This window comes from Hyperolius riggenbachi, chromosome 1 (genome assembly GCF_040937935.1).
Source record: "Hyperolius riggenbachi isolate aHypRig1 chromosome 1, aHypRig1.pri, whole genome shotgun sequence".
Classification (NCBI taxonomy): Eukaryota; Metazoa; Chordata; class Amphibia; order Anura; family Hyperoliidae; genus Hyperolius; species Hyperolius riggenbachi.
The window spans coordinates 630,924,976-630,940,805 of NC_090646.1; the positions used below are offsets into that span (position 1 = coordinate 630,924,976).

Below are 15,830 nucleotides of genomic sequence, written 5' to 3' on the forward strand. Positions count from 1 at the left end.
AATATGAAAGGAAGGGAGGGGTTCCTCCAATAAATGTAAAATATTTTATATTTGTCATCATGCAGCTGAAAAAAGGCTGCGATTTATTATTATAATTTAGAAAATAGATTTTATTTCTGAAATCTTGTATTTTTAATTTGGGACCACTTTAAAGAGACTCTGTAACAATTTTTTCAGCCTTAGTTCTTCTATCCTATGAGTTCCTATGCCTGTTCTAATGTGCTGGGGCTTACTGCAGCTCTTCCTAATTACACTGTCTCTGTAATAAATCAATGTATCTTTCCTCTGTCCTGTTTGTCGGGCTAAGGCTTTGATTGTGTGGAATGTGCAGGGCTGCTTGTGATTGGTAGAAGCGATACACACCCTCTGCAGGCCCCCTGCATACTCACACACTATGCTTAGCTGAGCCTATTAGAAGCTGGTTAGTTTGTTTGTAAACATTGCCTAAAACTGTTAATTACAAGCCAGGATTGCAGCAGAGAGTGGCAGAAACAGCACAGAGGGGCACAGGAGAAAATAAGGAATAGAATGGTATGCTTTTTAGTGTAAGAATATTAGAGTACAGATTCTCTTTAAGCTGTCTCTCACTGTTTCTTGGCTGTTTAAAGTGAGTCTGAAGCGAGTTAAAAAAATAAACTAAAGCGAGTTAAAAAAAAAAAAAAAAGATACCTAAGGAGGGGGAAGGCTCTGGGTCCTATACAGCCTTCCCTCTCCTCCTACGGTGCCCGCGTTCCATTGCTAGATGGGTCGGAGACTTCTTGCTTCCGCCGCCGTGGGATGCTTCAGCAATCTACGGGAGCCTGAGTGCTCCCAAAGCACTGTGCATGCGCAAGCACACATTCCCATGATGACCTCACGCATGCGCAATCTTATGGAGCACTCAGACTCCTGAAGATTGCCGAAGCCTCCCACGGCGACGGAAGGGAGCAGTCTCCAACCCATCGTTCAGAGACTGCTAACGGGATCCAGCAATGGAACGCTGGCACCATAGGAGGAACGGGAAGAGCCTTCCCTCTCCTTATGCGAGTATCTGTTTTGTTTTTTCTAAACTTGCTTCAGACTCCCTTTATGTGCTTCAGAAAACAGGACTGTATACAACCCAGTGGGCCGAGAAACTCTCTTGCATAAATAACTGAAGTTTTTTTTTTTCTCTTCCTGTATTGGAAAACAATATGAGACTCTTTTCTTTGTTACTAATGTTCTATTCCTTAGCTGTATATCACATACAATTCCTCATCTCATAAGTTTATTTCCGCTTCAGGTTCGCTTTAAGCACCACTTCTTTGCATATTGCAAAAATAGTTACACAATAAATGACAATTTCGCCATGCAAACTCGGAATTCCTTGCAGAATTTCAGAATTTTAGCAACTTTGGAATTCAGTATTTTTGGCCACTCCTATCCTTGGGAGGGATGAATAAAAAAAAAAAAACTTCACAGATAAAGTCTGGTCATTCAGTCTGTCACATGTGATCAGCATTGCATAGATCGTTTTACTCAAATCTCTCAAAAATGGTTCTGTGTATGGCTACAGTAAGTTCAGTCTGATTACAGTGGAGTTGGGGAGGGCTAACCAATCAGGCAGCTTTGGGGATATTAAAAGCTTAACAACTGATAACTTTTTAGCAGCATAACATTTTCACAGTATAAATAGCAAATCTTATTTTAATACTGTGTCCAATGCAGAGAAACTTCAGAGTTCTTCTTTAACAAAGTTATGTGGAATGCTTTAACCCACCAATGCTTTAAAGAGGAGCTGTCAGCTATACTATCCCAAAAAACAAACACACATATACAAGTAGATACAGTAAATACTTGCTTTATGTACATAACACATGTATTGCACTGTCCATGTTTTGATTTCAGTGAATTTTGGATAGTAAATAAAGAGAATTCTGTTTCAAGCATTTGCTTTCTTAATTCCCTCTGACTGAAGCCAATACTGATTTCATTTCCTCCCATACTCTGGGTGGAGGCCGGCCAATGCAAGCAGACAGTCTTCAGACACTCCCACCCACCTCTACAATACAGTAGAAAGTGCATTGTCCTTATGTGACTCTGTAACTTGAGAAGCATGAGAAATATTGGCCAATCAGAAAGAAACAGAGGTAGTGTGGGAGGGGAAAACAAGAGGAAAAGAGGCTTCAGCCAATCAGGCTGCAATAGTTAAGTCTGAGGGGATAGTAAAGAAGCAAAAAAAAGACTACCCAGCAAGCCCTGCAACTACCTTTGTGCGGCAGATGTACCAAATAAAAGCCAGGTAAACTAGGGAATGATCATTTATCAACAAGAAAAGTAATAGTTATTTTAACTTTTGGATTGCCTGGTTAGCATCCTTATTACTTGTTTATCAGATAAAAATAAAGAATTGATTTTTGATTTTATGCCCGACAGTTACACTTTAACATCTATCAGATTTTTGTGATGGATAAGTATTCTGCAGTGGGTCAGTAGTCTACATAAGTGATGATTTGTAATTTCGAGTAATTACGCATAATTTTGTGTCGTTTCGTGCCGACTTTAGCTGTTAATAGCAAAGCCCACATGTCACATGCGGCTGTCACCAAAATTGCTACGTATGTTAAGGGGAACTGGCTGTGTCGGTCAGATTTCGGAGGGGCACATCAGCTGAAGGGAGAAGAGCGGAACGATGGTGACCAGGACGACTATAGGTAAATTAAACTGGAGACATTAGCACCCACATTTTTAGCACCCAGGACATCTCAATGGCACATTAAAAATGTATGCCAACAATGTGGTTCATTAATAAAAAAAATCACCTCTTCTTTTTTTATATTTAAATGTTTAGCAGAGGCTTTTATTACCCTTCTTCTGCAGATGGCAGTGCCTGCCCAACTGCAGAAATGTATGGCATATAAGGACTGATGTAATTATTATTTGCTTACATTAGCAGAAAGCAAACAAAAGCTTTTATCAGCAAGGGAAGTGGGGAGATAAAGCACTATCCTTCAAAGAGTTTAGAGAAGTCACAGATGCTATCTTCACACCATCCCCTAAATAAATAAAGGCAGAAAGAAGGGAAGGGGGGATCATAGCAGTTCCTATAACTATTAGAAACCAGGAGAAACTGCAGGAAAAAAATGCTTAGTTCATTTTAAGGGCATATTTCCACTGCTGCGGAAATCACAGTGTCTCTCTGCAAGCAATTAGAGCGGGGGAAAACTGCCTATCCCGCCAACAGCGCTGCAGCCCAAATGGCATTGCTGTGCTATTTGGACAGCATGCTGCATTTTACCGCAGCACACATCAGAATCCCTATAGCATTGCATGGCATGGTTACAGGGATTCAGATGTGTACTCGCATCACTGCAAGTGTCGGTGTGCGTCCTTCAAGACGCACATCGGCTCAGTGGAATCCGCCCCTTAAAGCATACCACAGCAAAATGTAATTTTCCTGAGTTTAAAATCATTTTTGCTTTGCATATTTAAAATTAATTTTCTCAAAGACTGCTAAGTGTTTTTGAAATAAAAGACATTAGACTTCTACCCACTATTCCCCTTAAAGCCAATGGTTAACAATTTAAAAATTAAAAAGTCAAATACTCACCTAAGGAGAGGGAAGGCTCGGTCCTAATGAGCCTTCCCTCTCCTCTCCCGGTGCCCTCGGTGCTGCGCTGGCTCCCCCGTTCGCATCCGCCGCCGCAGGGACTTCGGAGGTCTTCGGGAGCACTCGAGCTTCCGAAGACGGGCCGCTCCATACTACGTACGTGTGAGCGCGTCATAGAGGGCGCTCGCGCATGCGTAGTATGGAGCGGCAGCGTCATCGGGAGCCCGAGTGCTCCCGAAGGCTTCCAAAAGCTCCCTTCGGCATGCGGAAGTGGCAGTATTTGACCGAACTGGTCGAATACTGCCACGGGGGATCCTGCGCGGGACCAGGCACCGGGAGAGGAGAGGGAAGGCTCATTAGGACCGAGCCTTCCCTCTCCTTAGGTGAGTATCTGACTTTTTTATTTTTAAATTGGTAAACATTCACTTTAACATACGTAGCAATTGTAGGGATGATAGCATGTATTGAGGCTTTGCTATTAACCGTTAAAGACATTGCAAAATTATGCTTAACTGCAAAATTACGATTCCTGATTACAGTTACAAACGGTCACCGCACTGTCCTGAGAATTAGCTGAGGGTCTGCAAAGTTTTTCTGAGACGTTGGCAGCCGGTTCCTTCTTCTGAAAACATGAGTCGCATTAATCAAAAATCTGAAGCCGGAAAATCCACAGGGTTCATTTTCTTACTTAAATTATGCCTTAGCTCTGTTTTTGTTTTCCTGAAGAACAGAGTTTTCGCAGGAGAGCCCTGAATAATGTCACAATGAGGTAGAAGGTGACAATGACACAGAGGGAGATGAAGAGGATGACATCCAGCAACCACTGCTGATACCACGGCTGATGGTAAGAATAAGGACGAAGATGGCCACCGCCTCCTGATTGGATGATGTGCTCCACCCATCTCAGTAGGATCTGGTCTGGAGGAAATGGCTGTGACCGCCTCATAGCTCGTAGCTTCATTGCTGATTTCTTGTAGCTGAAAAAATATACAGAGAAAGAGTCAGGCTACAACAAGACAAAACTTCGAATAGCCTAAAGCATCGATGGCGAACCTACGGCACGTGTGCCAGACCCGGCACGCGTAGCCTCATCTGCAGGCACGCCATCGCTGCTCATCTGGCCACGGCATTGAACTGGTTGCGGCGTCTAAATAAATGCCGCGCCAGTTCGTAGCCCGCAGCCCCGCTCCAGCCTGCATAGTCTTCCGGCAGGCAGAGCAGGGCTACGGGAAGATGGCTTTCGAAGCCCTGTATCCGGGCGCCATCTTCCCATAGCCCTGCTATTCCATTCAGCGCGGGAGATTGGAGGAGCAATATCTCCGGGGGAGCTGCGCGCCAGAGGCCGGCCGAGAGAGGAGATATCTGTCAGGTGTGTGAATTATTTTATTTTTTTTGCAGGTGAACTGCAGCCCAAATTGCATTTATTTTCTGGTGTAAAGCTGCCCTCATTGCAGTTATTTTATGGTGAAAAGCTGCCATCATTGCGTTTATTTTATGGTGAAAAGCTGCCCTCATTGCGTTTTTCTGGTGTAAAGCTGCTTTCATTGCGTTTATTTTCTGGTCTAAAGCTGCCCCCATTGCATTTATTTTCTGGTGAAAAGCTGCCCTCATTGTGTTTATTTTCTGGTGAAAAGCTGCCCTCATTGCGTTTATTTTCTGCTGAAATGCTGCCCTCATTGCGTTTATTTTCTGCTGAAATGCTGGTGGTCATTTTGTTCAAATTGGCGTGTTGGCACTTTACGAGAGACAATTGAGTGAGATTGGGTGTTGTCCAGCAAGGGAGCAGTTCTGAATTCTGAGCTCAGATTCATGCATTACACTTCCTTCCCCTGATGCTTAGAGATTAATTCTTTGTGTCCAGCTCTGCAGCTCTGCTTTATCTGCTGTTACTTCAGTGCAGCAACTTTCACCAACATAGGGAGGTGTGGGCTCAGTCAGGTGATCTGTACTGATAGGGAAGAGTTGACCAGGGGCACCCTCTCATACGTACTCACTTGTAGGTGTTGGATTACCATTCAACTTTATATAAATTGACAATATTAAACTTAATGTTTCAGTGAAATTCTTGATGCAACGACTGCATTTTTCTATTGATCCCCTCCATGCTGCTGGAGGGGATCAAGGGGGATCCACATATGTGCATGGCGTGCTGTACCAGATCCGGCATTGGCACCCATAGTGATCAGCCCAAATGCGCCCTTGTCCTATTTATATTATGTGGTGCAGCATCAAGGGATGGGGCCAGCAGCGATCAGAGACTCTTTGATGTAAAGAGAAGGACACTGTGCTTAATTTTATCAACAACAGCGCTATCTAGTGGCAGACACTTTTTCCTGGCAGACCTATAGAGCAGGGGTGTCAAACTCAAGGTGGTGGACATTGGAAGCTTTCAAGGACCACATAAAATGGTATGGAGAGCCAGATTCGGCCTGTGGGCGTCGAGTTTCACACCTGTGCTATAGAGGAACGTAGTCAGGACATAGGACTGGGAAGGGTTAGTACTCAGTGTGCATCCTTATTGGGACCTACTGTTTGAATATTTATGACAATTTTTCACTTGTTGTTGCTAGCCTGCTGGGTTCACTTCATTGTTGGACTTACCCCTTATCTTCTATGACGTGCTGAATCATGCTTGCAAAGTTCTCAGCCTTGAGCTGGTCAGGAGGAATAAATGTACCGAGTCCTCTGGCCTCCACTCTGACCAAGTTCTCATACTGATCTCCAAACAGTGGAATCCCCAAAACAGGAACTCCATGATACACCGCCTCATGCAAGCTGTTCATGCCTCCGTGTGTCACCAGGAGACGCACTTTAGGATGTCCTGAAATGGCCAAAGCAACAAAAAAAAACAACATATTTCAGTTATTGGTCAACTCTGACAGAAGTAGCAGTAGAATATTGTACCATGTTAGCCATCAGAGAAAGCAAGAAGTTTTGAACCAGGATGAAACTATTTATTGGCTAAAAGTATATATAAAAGAGTAAGCTTTCGGCCCTGACTGACGAAGGCCCAGGGGCCGAAAGCTCACTCTTTTATATATACTTTTAAGTTAGCCAATAAATGGTATCATCCTGGTTCAAAAGAACTTCACTTTGACAGAATTAACTCCAACTTCACAATACTGGGAGCTCAGAGCTATACTAATGAGTTGTACCACTCAGGCTAGATTTAGCTTAGGTTTGCATCAACACTGGTGAGAGAGGAAGGGAGGCAGCACTTGAACCTGTTATTACACCGTGTATGTACAGTTGTAGTTGTGTAATTGGATGTTTCAGTTGTGCTGTAAATGGCAAATATATGTATTTGTATTGATAACAATTTTCAGCTGTCATTGTTAAATTTAGAGTTAACATTCAAACAGCCTGTTCTACCCCGTGTAATGTTTACCTAAAGGGTCATTCATTTGAACAATCCTTTATGCTAGGTACATACCATACAATGTTCTAACAGATTTACTGTTAAATCGATTATTTCCAACAGGTCCAAACTGATTTCCAATTGATTTTTCATAGAAGTAAACGGAAAATCGATCGGAAATCAGATAGGACCTATTGGGAAAAAAATCGATCGGACGGTAAATCTGTCAGAAAATTGAAGCATTGTGTACCTAGCAATGGAAAACAAAAGTTTGCTTTGTTAAAACAGAAAGAATTTGCGATAATTCAGGTTGGAGTGAGCTTGAGATGTCTCCCAGTGCATCACTGCTGAATATATGCACGCACTATTCGTCTTGTTAGACGAATAATTGACCGGTGCCGGTGGGGGAACGAAGGATTGTAGGAGGGTGTACGAGAGGAATCGGCGCAGGAGACTTGGGCGCAGGATACAGCCTGTATGGCTTATCCTGCTCCTGCACAAATTCCCATCGATATTAACCACTTCACCACTGAGGGGTTTAAATACTATTCCCCCTCCAGGCTGCCATGGATGGTGGGGAATGAAATAATTCTGCTTCCAGCAATTGCTGGAGACCGAATTATAGTGTTTTATGAGTAACTTCAGCTCCGTCTTCTCACAGCACTGAAGTTACTCACTGCTGCGCCCAAGTCTCCTGCGCTTGAATGAAAGTGTTCGCGTAGAAGGCCCGCTTGGGACATGACAGCTGCAGCGGGCCGATAGAAGCCCCAGGTAAGTGTCTTTTTTTTTTTCTTTTACTATGCACAGAACCCCTTTAGGCTCCCTGCACACTGCAAATCCATTTTGTGATTCAGTTTCCGATTTGCAATTCCGATTTTCCCTGAATGCAATCAACAGAAAAATGGAAGAAAAAACTCAGCAGGCAGTAACGATTAAAAATCGGAAGTAAAAACCAATTAAAAATCGGAACCGCATGCAGTGTGCAGGGTTAAGGTTAGCACATACCGGTACATTGGTGGAGAAGAGTCCTGTGCCCAGCACCCACCGCCTCACACTTCTCCGCCAATGTACCGGTGTGTGCTAACTTTAAGTCAGTGATGTTATTCATGCCTGTTAGCTCTTAGGAATAAAGCAAGTATCCAGCAGTTTATATCTATACACGGCTGCACTCTCTTGATCAGTCCATATAGCAGATAATTAAAATTGATATTGCATAGCACAACTTGCAGATCCCCATATAAAACTAAATGTTTACAAGTATCCAGCAGTGTCGACTTTTCCCTCAGCTTTTTTACGTTAAGTTCTGTACACACGCTAGATGAAACTCAGCCGAGGTGGCCGACCTCTCTTGGCCTGGTGGATAGCTTCGGGTCCCTGGCATAGCAAGAGAACACATTGCTAGAGATGCGTCTGTACATCGTCTGTCCTGCAGTGTTACCAGAGGGATTCGGTACCAACCCCTACCAGGCGTCACGCCGCACACGTGTGTAAAAATACATTTTTTTTCAAGTGCAATTCACCAATTCTGTTGTCTCTCTAACTGGCTTTGTCAATTCTACAGCTGTAAAACTGGCATTTAGAAAGGAAAGACTTATTCCTGAAAGACTTATTTCTTCCCAAGTGTTTAATTTGGTACCTATGGGGGGGGGGGGGGGGGTAATTAATTGGGGATTTATTTATTTTTATTTAATATAATGTATGTAGGGTATCTTTTTACTTTTTTGCCAACTAGATGGCCCCATCCCCCAGTTTAAATCCTGTGTACTGTAAACAGTACACAGGAGGTAATGTGTGTATGCTTTCACTTTTAAGAATGGCCAACTGCATCTCGCTGATGCCGTGGTCATTCGTTACAGGCACTTTGATCGGTGAATAGGAACACATGTCCCCATTCACTGATCAGTGTACTAACTGCCACCGATGAGAATGCGTGCGGGAGCGCGAAGTGGGAGATCACAGCAAAGTACCATATGTATACCTACTCCCCTGGAGCTAAGATGAGAGTCTCAAGTGGCGTTGATATACTGTACCTATTTCAACAACTGGTTAAGAGTAAATACCTAGCAAGTCGTTCTGTGACAGCCAGTCCATAATCTTCACATTTGGAGCAATTTCCACCTCTTCCGGCCACTTGGACTTCTGATACCTCCAAATCACCTTCTGAGGAATTTTAGCCAATCCAGAGTTCATCTCCTTTAGAAATTCCACCAGAGGGACTGACGATAACATCGATCCCAGAGTCACTACAATGAAACCAGAATCCCCAGACTCTGATATAAAGTCTTCCACATCCTGCATGTAAGATAATAAAATTGATATGCATACATTTTTGGCAAGGAATAAAAATGAGAACGCAGTGCAAGACAACTTGCTGCCATTTTGGGCACATGGGCATTGAGACATCATCATGACATTAGTTTTACTTCTCTTGGATATGTGTCAGGAAGAATAAAATGTAAGAAGGGACTGACAGGAGCCTCCGAGACAGGCAAAAGTGGCAAAGGAAATTTGGGTGCACCAGGCCCCGCCAAAGGGGTCTTATGTAAATTACTGCTATAGCAGCACTAAATCAGTAATTTGCGCACCGTTAAAAGGCAGTGCCCAATTTACTAAGATAAATCCAGTGTAATTCAGCAGCCGAATTACTTCTTACTCCTGGGTCCACAGCGGCCTAGAGGAGGGATAGTAATTAATGCCGCTTTTCGGCTTTACCCTGCGCCCAAATTTCCTGTTGGCTTTATTACATGTACACGGAGCCTCACCTAGTGCATTAACCATGGGTTTTGGACAACAAGCAGATCAAAAGGTGGAATTTTAGCTGTTGGTGTTACGCAACCTTTGCTGAGGACTCTGGGCCATGAGTCTTCGGACCACCCCCTTACTGTTTAAGTTCAGTATAGTAAGCAGCTGGCCACCAATGTAGGGCAGGGGTTGGTACATTACGGTCATAACATACAGTATATACGATATAGATATCAGGGCAAGATTTCTGTAAAAGGCCACAAAGGCCAGTCCTTGGGCGGCTGCTCCCAAAGGGTGGCAGGACATTGAAAAGAGGTTGCTGCATATGGAAGAGGAGGCGGGGCTAATGGGGCACAAAAAGAGGAGCTGCCGCCGAAGACCGCTGTACATATAAGAGAGGCTATGTACATGGATGGTACACATGGAAGAGGGCAGATTAGGTCAATTTGGCAGGTTTCTAATAGACACCTGTGTTAATTATTGGAAATCAGGCATCCATACGGTGATTTGGGCACCCAATGCATGTAGTAGTCGAGCGGCTACTACATAGTATTTAACCATGGTATTGGGTGCCATGGTGCCGAGATAAGGTTTAGGCACTTACTGGGGGGGTTACAGTTAGACATTAGGTGGGCGGTTAAAGTTAGGCACTTAGGTGGGTGGTTAAGGATAGTTATTAGGTAGGAGGGTTCTTTTTAGGCACTTTCTGGGGGGATAGGCAGAAGGCTCAAGTGAGAATGGGTGCCGGGTACTGCATGGCAAATTATCGATAATCAAAATTACCAATATTTTACTACTAATGACACTATCCAGTGCCCAACTTATGCGGTGCACTGCAATATGTACTCTGAAGAGGGCGCTGCACATGTATGGGGCGGTGGACTGCCGCACGTGGAGGGGTGGTCACAAGAAGGTCGGCCAATACGGAAAAGGTATAAAAATGACCTTGCCAGTTATCATATATTACAGGCATGACAAAACTAGTCTGGTCATGGACGCGTAAGTGAGCTGGCGTGGCATACTGGAGACTGGCATGACGAGTGAAGTGGCAGTACAGTAAGCCAGCAGGCATGCCAATGCAGAGCCCATAAAAACTATATGCTAGACCAGGCATGGGCAAACTCGGCCCTCCAGCTGTTATGGAACTACAAGTTCCACAATGCATTTGCCTTTATGAGTCATGACTGTGGCTGTCAGACTCCTGCAATGCATTATGGGACTTGTAGTTCCTTAACAACTGGAGGGCCAAGTTTGCCCATGCCTGTGCTAGACGCTACTGTTTTACATCTGAGTTTGCAATCTTAACTTTAATAAATCTTCTCAATGTTTTTTGCCATGGAAGGGACTCTGCTCGTGGCTGGAAAGTGTAATGGTTAAGGGCACTGCCTCGGACACTGTTCAATAATCCAGCACCTATTCAGTGAGGAGATCTATTTATTGAGAAGAAGGCTGCTACCGCCTACTGAGCGCGTCCTTGTGGCTGCAGCTCTGGCGCTTTGAGTCCACCAGGAGAAAAGCGCAATATAAGTGTTATTTGTCTTTGTCTTATATAGGTGAATGCTGTGAAGATCCTGGTGATTTGAGACCTGACATGGGAATCGTTATAGACTGGGGATTGCCTTTGAAGTATCCCGGAGACACTGCAGACCCATCTAACTGAAGGTCATGTTAAAAGGTGAGTGTTCACTTTTGAGGGTGAAGTGGTGGGGTGGCCGTCACTCGGATCTACTGTAGGAACACAGCCCGTCACTGATCATCTGAGGTCATTTGATTCTTGTCAAAGGAAGATAGACTTTATTGAACATTAGTGGTGACCATAATCTGCTACTTATGATTATGAAAATTTTGCATACATTTTTTGCAATTATGGGCATATGGAATTACGATTTGGACATTCAACTGATTTTGTGTAATCCATTCGTAATTTTCATGGAATTTTAACAGATTTTAGCACTTAGCACTGTTCCCTTTAACCTCCTTGCCAGTTATCCCGAGCTGAGCTCGGGGTAACCTGCGCAGGAGGATTGCTCTGGCCCTGCTGGGCCGATTTTCGCAATTTTTTTTTCTACACGCAGCTAGCACTTTGCTAGCTGCGTGTAGTACGCGATCGCCGCCGCTACCCACTGATTCACCGTTACCCGTCGCGCTGCCCCCCCCCCCCCAGACCCCTTGCGCAGCCTGGCCAATCAGTGCCAGGCAGCGCTGAGGGGTGGATCGGGATTGCCTCTGACGTCCCGACGTCAGTGATGTCATCGCGATCGTCGCCATGGCGACGGGGGAAGCCAAGCAGGAAATCGGGATTTCCTGCTTGCACAGATCGCCGGAGGCGATTGGAGAGGGTGGTGGGATGCCGCTGCTCAGCCGCTATCATGTAGCTTGCGCTAGGCTAGCTACATGATTTAAAAAAAAAAAAAAAATTTAAAGTGCTGCGCCGCCCCATTGCTGGCCTAATTGGAATGGCAAGGAGGTTAAAGAGACTCTGAAGCGAGTTAGATAGCATTTGATTAGTGTAAAGCACCTTACACAGTGCTAAATCGCTGCTATCCGGCTGCAAAACGAGGGGTTTATACCCCCCAAATCTCCTCTTCTAGGTCCGGGGAGCGCTTCAGGCTTGAGGCAGAGCTAATGATTGTAGCTCAGCCTCTCAGCACGTCAATCCCCGCCTCTTCCTGCCCCTCTCAATCTGCCTTCACAGAGAGGGGCGGGAAGAGGCGGAGATCTGCGCGGCAGATTGACGCGCATGGAGGCAGAGCTGCGGCTCATAGCTCTGCCTCCATGGGCAGCAAAATCCACGACCAAGAAAGTCGTGGATTTTGCAGGGGGGGGGGGGGGGGGGGTTGCCGCAGGATAGCGGCGGTTTAGCACTATGTAAGGTGCTTTACACTAATCAAATGCTGTTACACTCACTTCAGAGTCTCTTTAACATAAGAAGCAATTTGGTGAATTGCATGTATGGTGGCTTTGCTATTAACCACTAAAATCGGCAAATTTCAGGTTCCTGATTACATTTGCACACTCAATTACGATTTTACCTGAAAATTTGCATTACGATTGTGCATCATAATTGTGAATTATGATGCAAAATGATGACTATGCAAAATTTGGGAATTCCTTATGGCTGGAGCGCTTTTCTATATACAAGAAAAAGTCATATCGTTTTTGCTGGGGTTACCCTCCCATTATGTACTTCTATCATCATCGTAAGCTTTCTTTACAATGTAAAGATCACCTCAGGGTCACTTCAAGACTAAAGGGGTCCGCCCCATACATTGATTGATTTCAGCCATCGATCTATTGATCAGTTCTATAGAATCGATCGATTTACAGCCAATTTTGATCGATTTGATCTATCTGACTGGATGAAAAATCTAGGTCGATCTGCTGCTGGCCCATAGAGTTGCATTGGATCTAATGGTCCAATAATGCATTTAGATCGATTTCCAATAGATTTCATTCTGAAATCTATTGGAAATCTGTTCCTAGTGTGTGGTACACATCAGATAGATTCCTGTCAGATTCGACTTGACAGGCATCTGCCAGAAATCTATCTGATGGTCGAATCTGCTGCAAATCTATAAGTGTATGGCCACCTTTATGCTAGGTGCACATCATACAATTTTCTGTTATGCTGGGAATACACAGTAAGATTTTGAGCCATTTAGATGGCTCGATAGATTTCTGATATGTCCAATCTCGCGCCCGATCATTTCTGCAATCGATTTTGCATTGGGAACAATGGGAAAAGATTAGAAAAACGAATGGACGATGAGAGAATCACCCACAGAATCGAGCGCGGAAAACGATTGGGCGCGGAATCGAGCGGCAAAATCAACCCCTGTATTCCGAGCATTAGATTTTCTGTGAAAGGTGGCCATACACTTACAGATTTGCAGCAGATTCGACCATCAGATAGATTTCTGTCAGATGCCTATCAGGTCTAATCTGACAGGAATGTATCTGATGTGTGCCACACACTAGGAACAGATTTCCAATAGATTTCAGAATGAAATCGATTGAAATTCGATCGAAATGCAGTGATGCACGATTTGATCCAATGCAACCCTATGGGCCATTGATCGTCAGTCAGCAGCCGATCGACCCAGACTTTTCGTCCGGACCGATCGATCGAAATCGGCCAAAAATCGATCGATATACCGATCTATTATGCTTTCTGCTGCATCGATTTCTAGCCGATTCAATCAAAATGGTTGAATCGGCCGTCGATCGATGGCTAAAATCAACCAGTGTATGGCCTGCTTAAGATTTACCTGCCAGATAGATAATTTCCAACATGTTCTACTCAGCAGGAGATAACCAGAAGACAATGAACCAGAGATAATGACCATTCTCTACAGAAAATAATCTAATGCAGAAAATCTAACTAAAAAATCTAACATAAAAACAGAAAATTGTATGGTGTGTACTAGGCATTAGATAGACCTACATTGCTTTAGTAGATTATTCCAATAGCAACTCGGATCAATAAAAACCAGCATGGGGGGAAAAGGTCTGTTTTTACCTCAAATGTGTTCTAATGACCTTATGCAGGGTGGGAGTGTTGTGAAAGGTCACCAGTCAGTCTCTAGGAAGTATAGTACAGGTTTATTTACTGTACAGGAGACAATACAATATGTCTGCCAAGGAAGGCTAGGAACAGAAGTTATATACTCCAAATACAACTATTCATCCTACCTAATAGAAGTCACCAGAAAACCGCTCACACTTCCCTGGGACAGTGCCGGAACCAGGACAGGCCAATCCAAGAAGGTAGAAGTAAAGAAAGGGTGTCCGCACGGTATCCCTTGCATCAAGTACCTTTATTATGGACGTATCCACACCAAATCACACATCATGTAGCTGACATGTTTCGAACCAAACGGTTCTTACTCATAGCTCCTCCTACCTACTTTGACCACCTTACAGATATCTAAGCTACATATTGGAACATCAATGTGAAGTTTATTCTCTATTCTCTCTTTTTAATCAGGCTGCCGATCGTTTCTACGCCTGCAAGGTCCCCTTTGTCAAGGCATAGGGCAGAAAATCATGTATATGTACAATCGTTGGCCTGATTGGTCAGATGAATTGCATGTGTGTGTGATGTGACAATAAACGTCACATTGATGTTCCAGCAAGTCTGTGTGCAGACTCCTCCTTTGGATCTTGGGTTTTGCTGCCTGGTAATCCTGCACCAGCACTCCATGCTAAAGTGTGCGGTTCTCTTTCTCGTATAAGCTAACTATTGGATGTGCATACTTGAATACATGAATACCTATGAGTAGATGATGTCAGTTAGTTGTTAACTAACTTGTTTAAAGAGACACTGAAGCGAAAAAAAAATGATGATATTATGATTTGTATGTGTAGTACAGCTAAGAAAAAAAACATTAAGATCAGATACATCAGTCTAATTGTTTCCAGTACAGGAAGAGTTGAGAAACTCCAGTTGTTATCTCTATGCAAAAAAGCTATTAAGCTCTCAGACTAATGCTGGGAATACACGTTAAGTTTTTACTTTAGATAGATGGGTTCGATAGATAAATTCCAACCTGTTGGATCTGGTCGATTCTACTTTCGTTTCGATTCTCCTCATTCAAGTGAATGTAATTGATAAGAAAAGATAAGGAATCGAGAGGGGAATCGAGCAGTGAATCGAGAGTAGAATCGATCGAAAGCGAAAACGACGGCAAAAACGAACGCAAAAACGCATCGTGTATTCCCAGCATAACTTAGTCGTGGAGAGGGCTGTTATCTGACTTTTATTATCTCAACTGTAATTGAACTGTTTACTTTTCCTCTGCTAGAGGAGACTTCATTACTTCACAGACTGCTCTGAAAGACTCATTTTGAATGCTGAGTGTTGTGTAATCTGCACATATTATAGAATAATGCAATGTTAGAAAAACACTATATACCGGTACCTGAAAATAAAAATATGAGAATATTTTCTTGCTGCTAATCTTCTAGTAATTATTCATAGTACACAACCAATTCATTATATCATATATATTTTTTTTCGCTTCAGTGTCTCTTTAAGCAGTAGTTAAATTTCAAGGCTAGTTAGACTAATAGGATTAACTTGGCAAGGTTAGTTAAACGTGTAAGATGGACATCTCGCCATTTCTTATCTACAAGACAGCACGACTCATTCCCATCAGCACA

At 43.6% G+C, this 15,830-nt stretch overlaps 1 protein-coding gene across 1 annotated transcript in view; it reads right to left on the reverse strand.

The window, feature by feature from the left end:
* Nucleotides 1–3,994: 3,994 nt before the first annotated feature.
* LOC137559970 (UDP-glucuronosyltransferase 3A1-like) overlaps nt 3,995–15,830 on the reverse strand; it is a 29,647-nt gene continuing 17,811 nt past the window's right edge. Inside the window, exons 5-7 of the mRNA XM_068271844.1 lie at nt 8,987–9,218; nt 6,170–6,389; nt 3,995–4,545 (exon numbers count right to left, since the gene is read on the reverse strand). Of these exons, the coding sequence (XP_068127945.1) occupies nt 4,269–4,545; nt 6,170–6,389; nt 8,987–9,218 (729 nt within the window). The 3' untranslated portion in view covers nt 3,995–4,268. The remainder of the gene's footprint in view (nt 4,546–6,169; nt 6,390–8,986; nt 9,219–15,830) is intronic.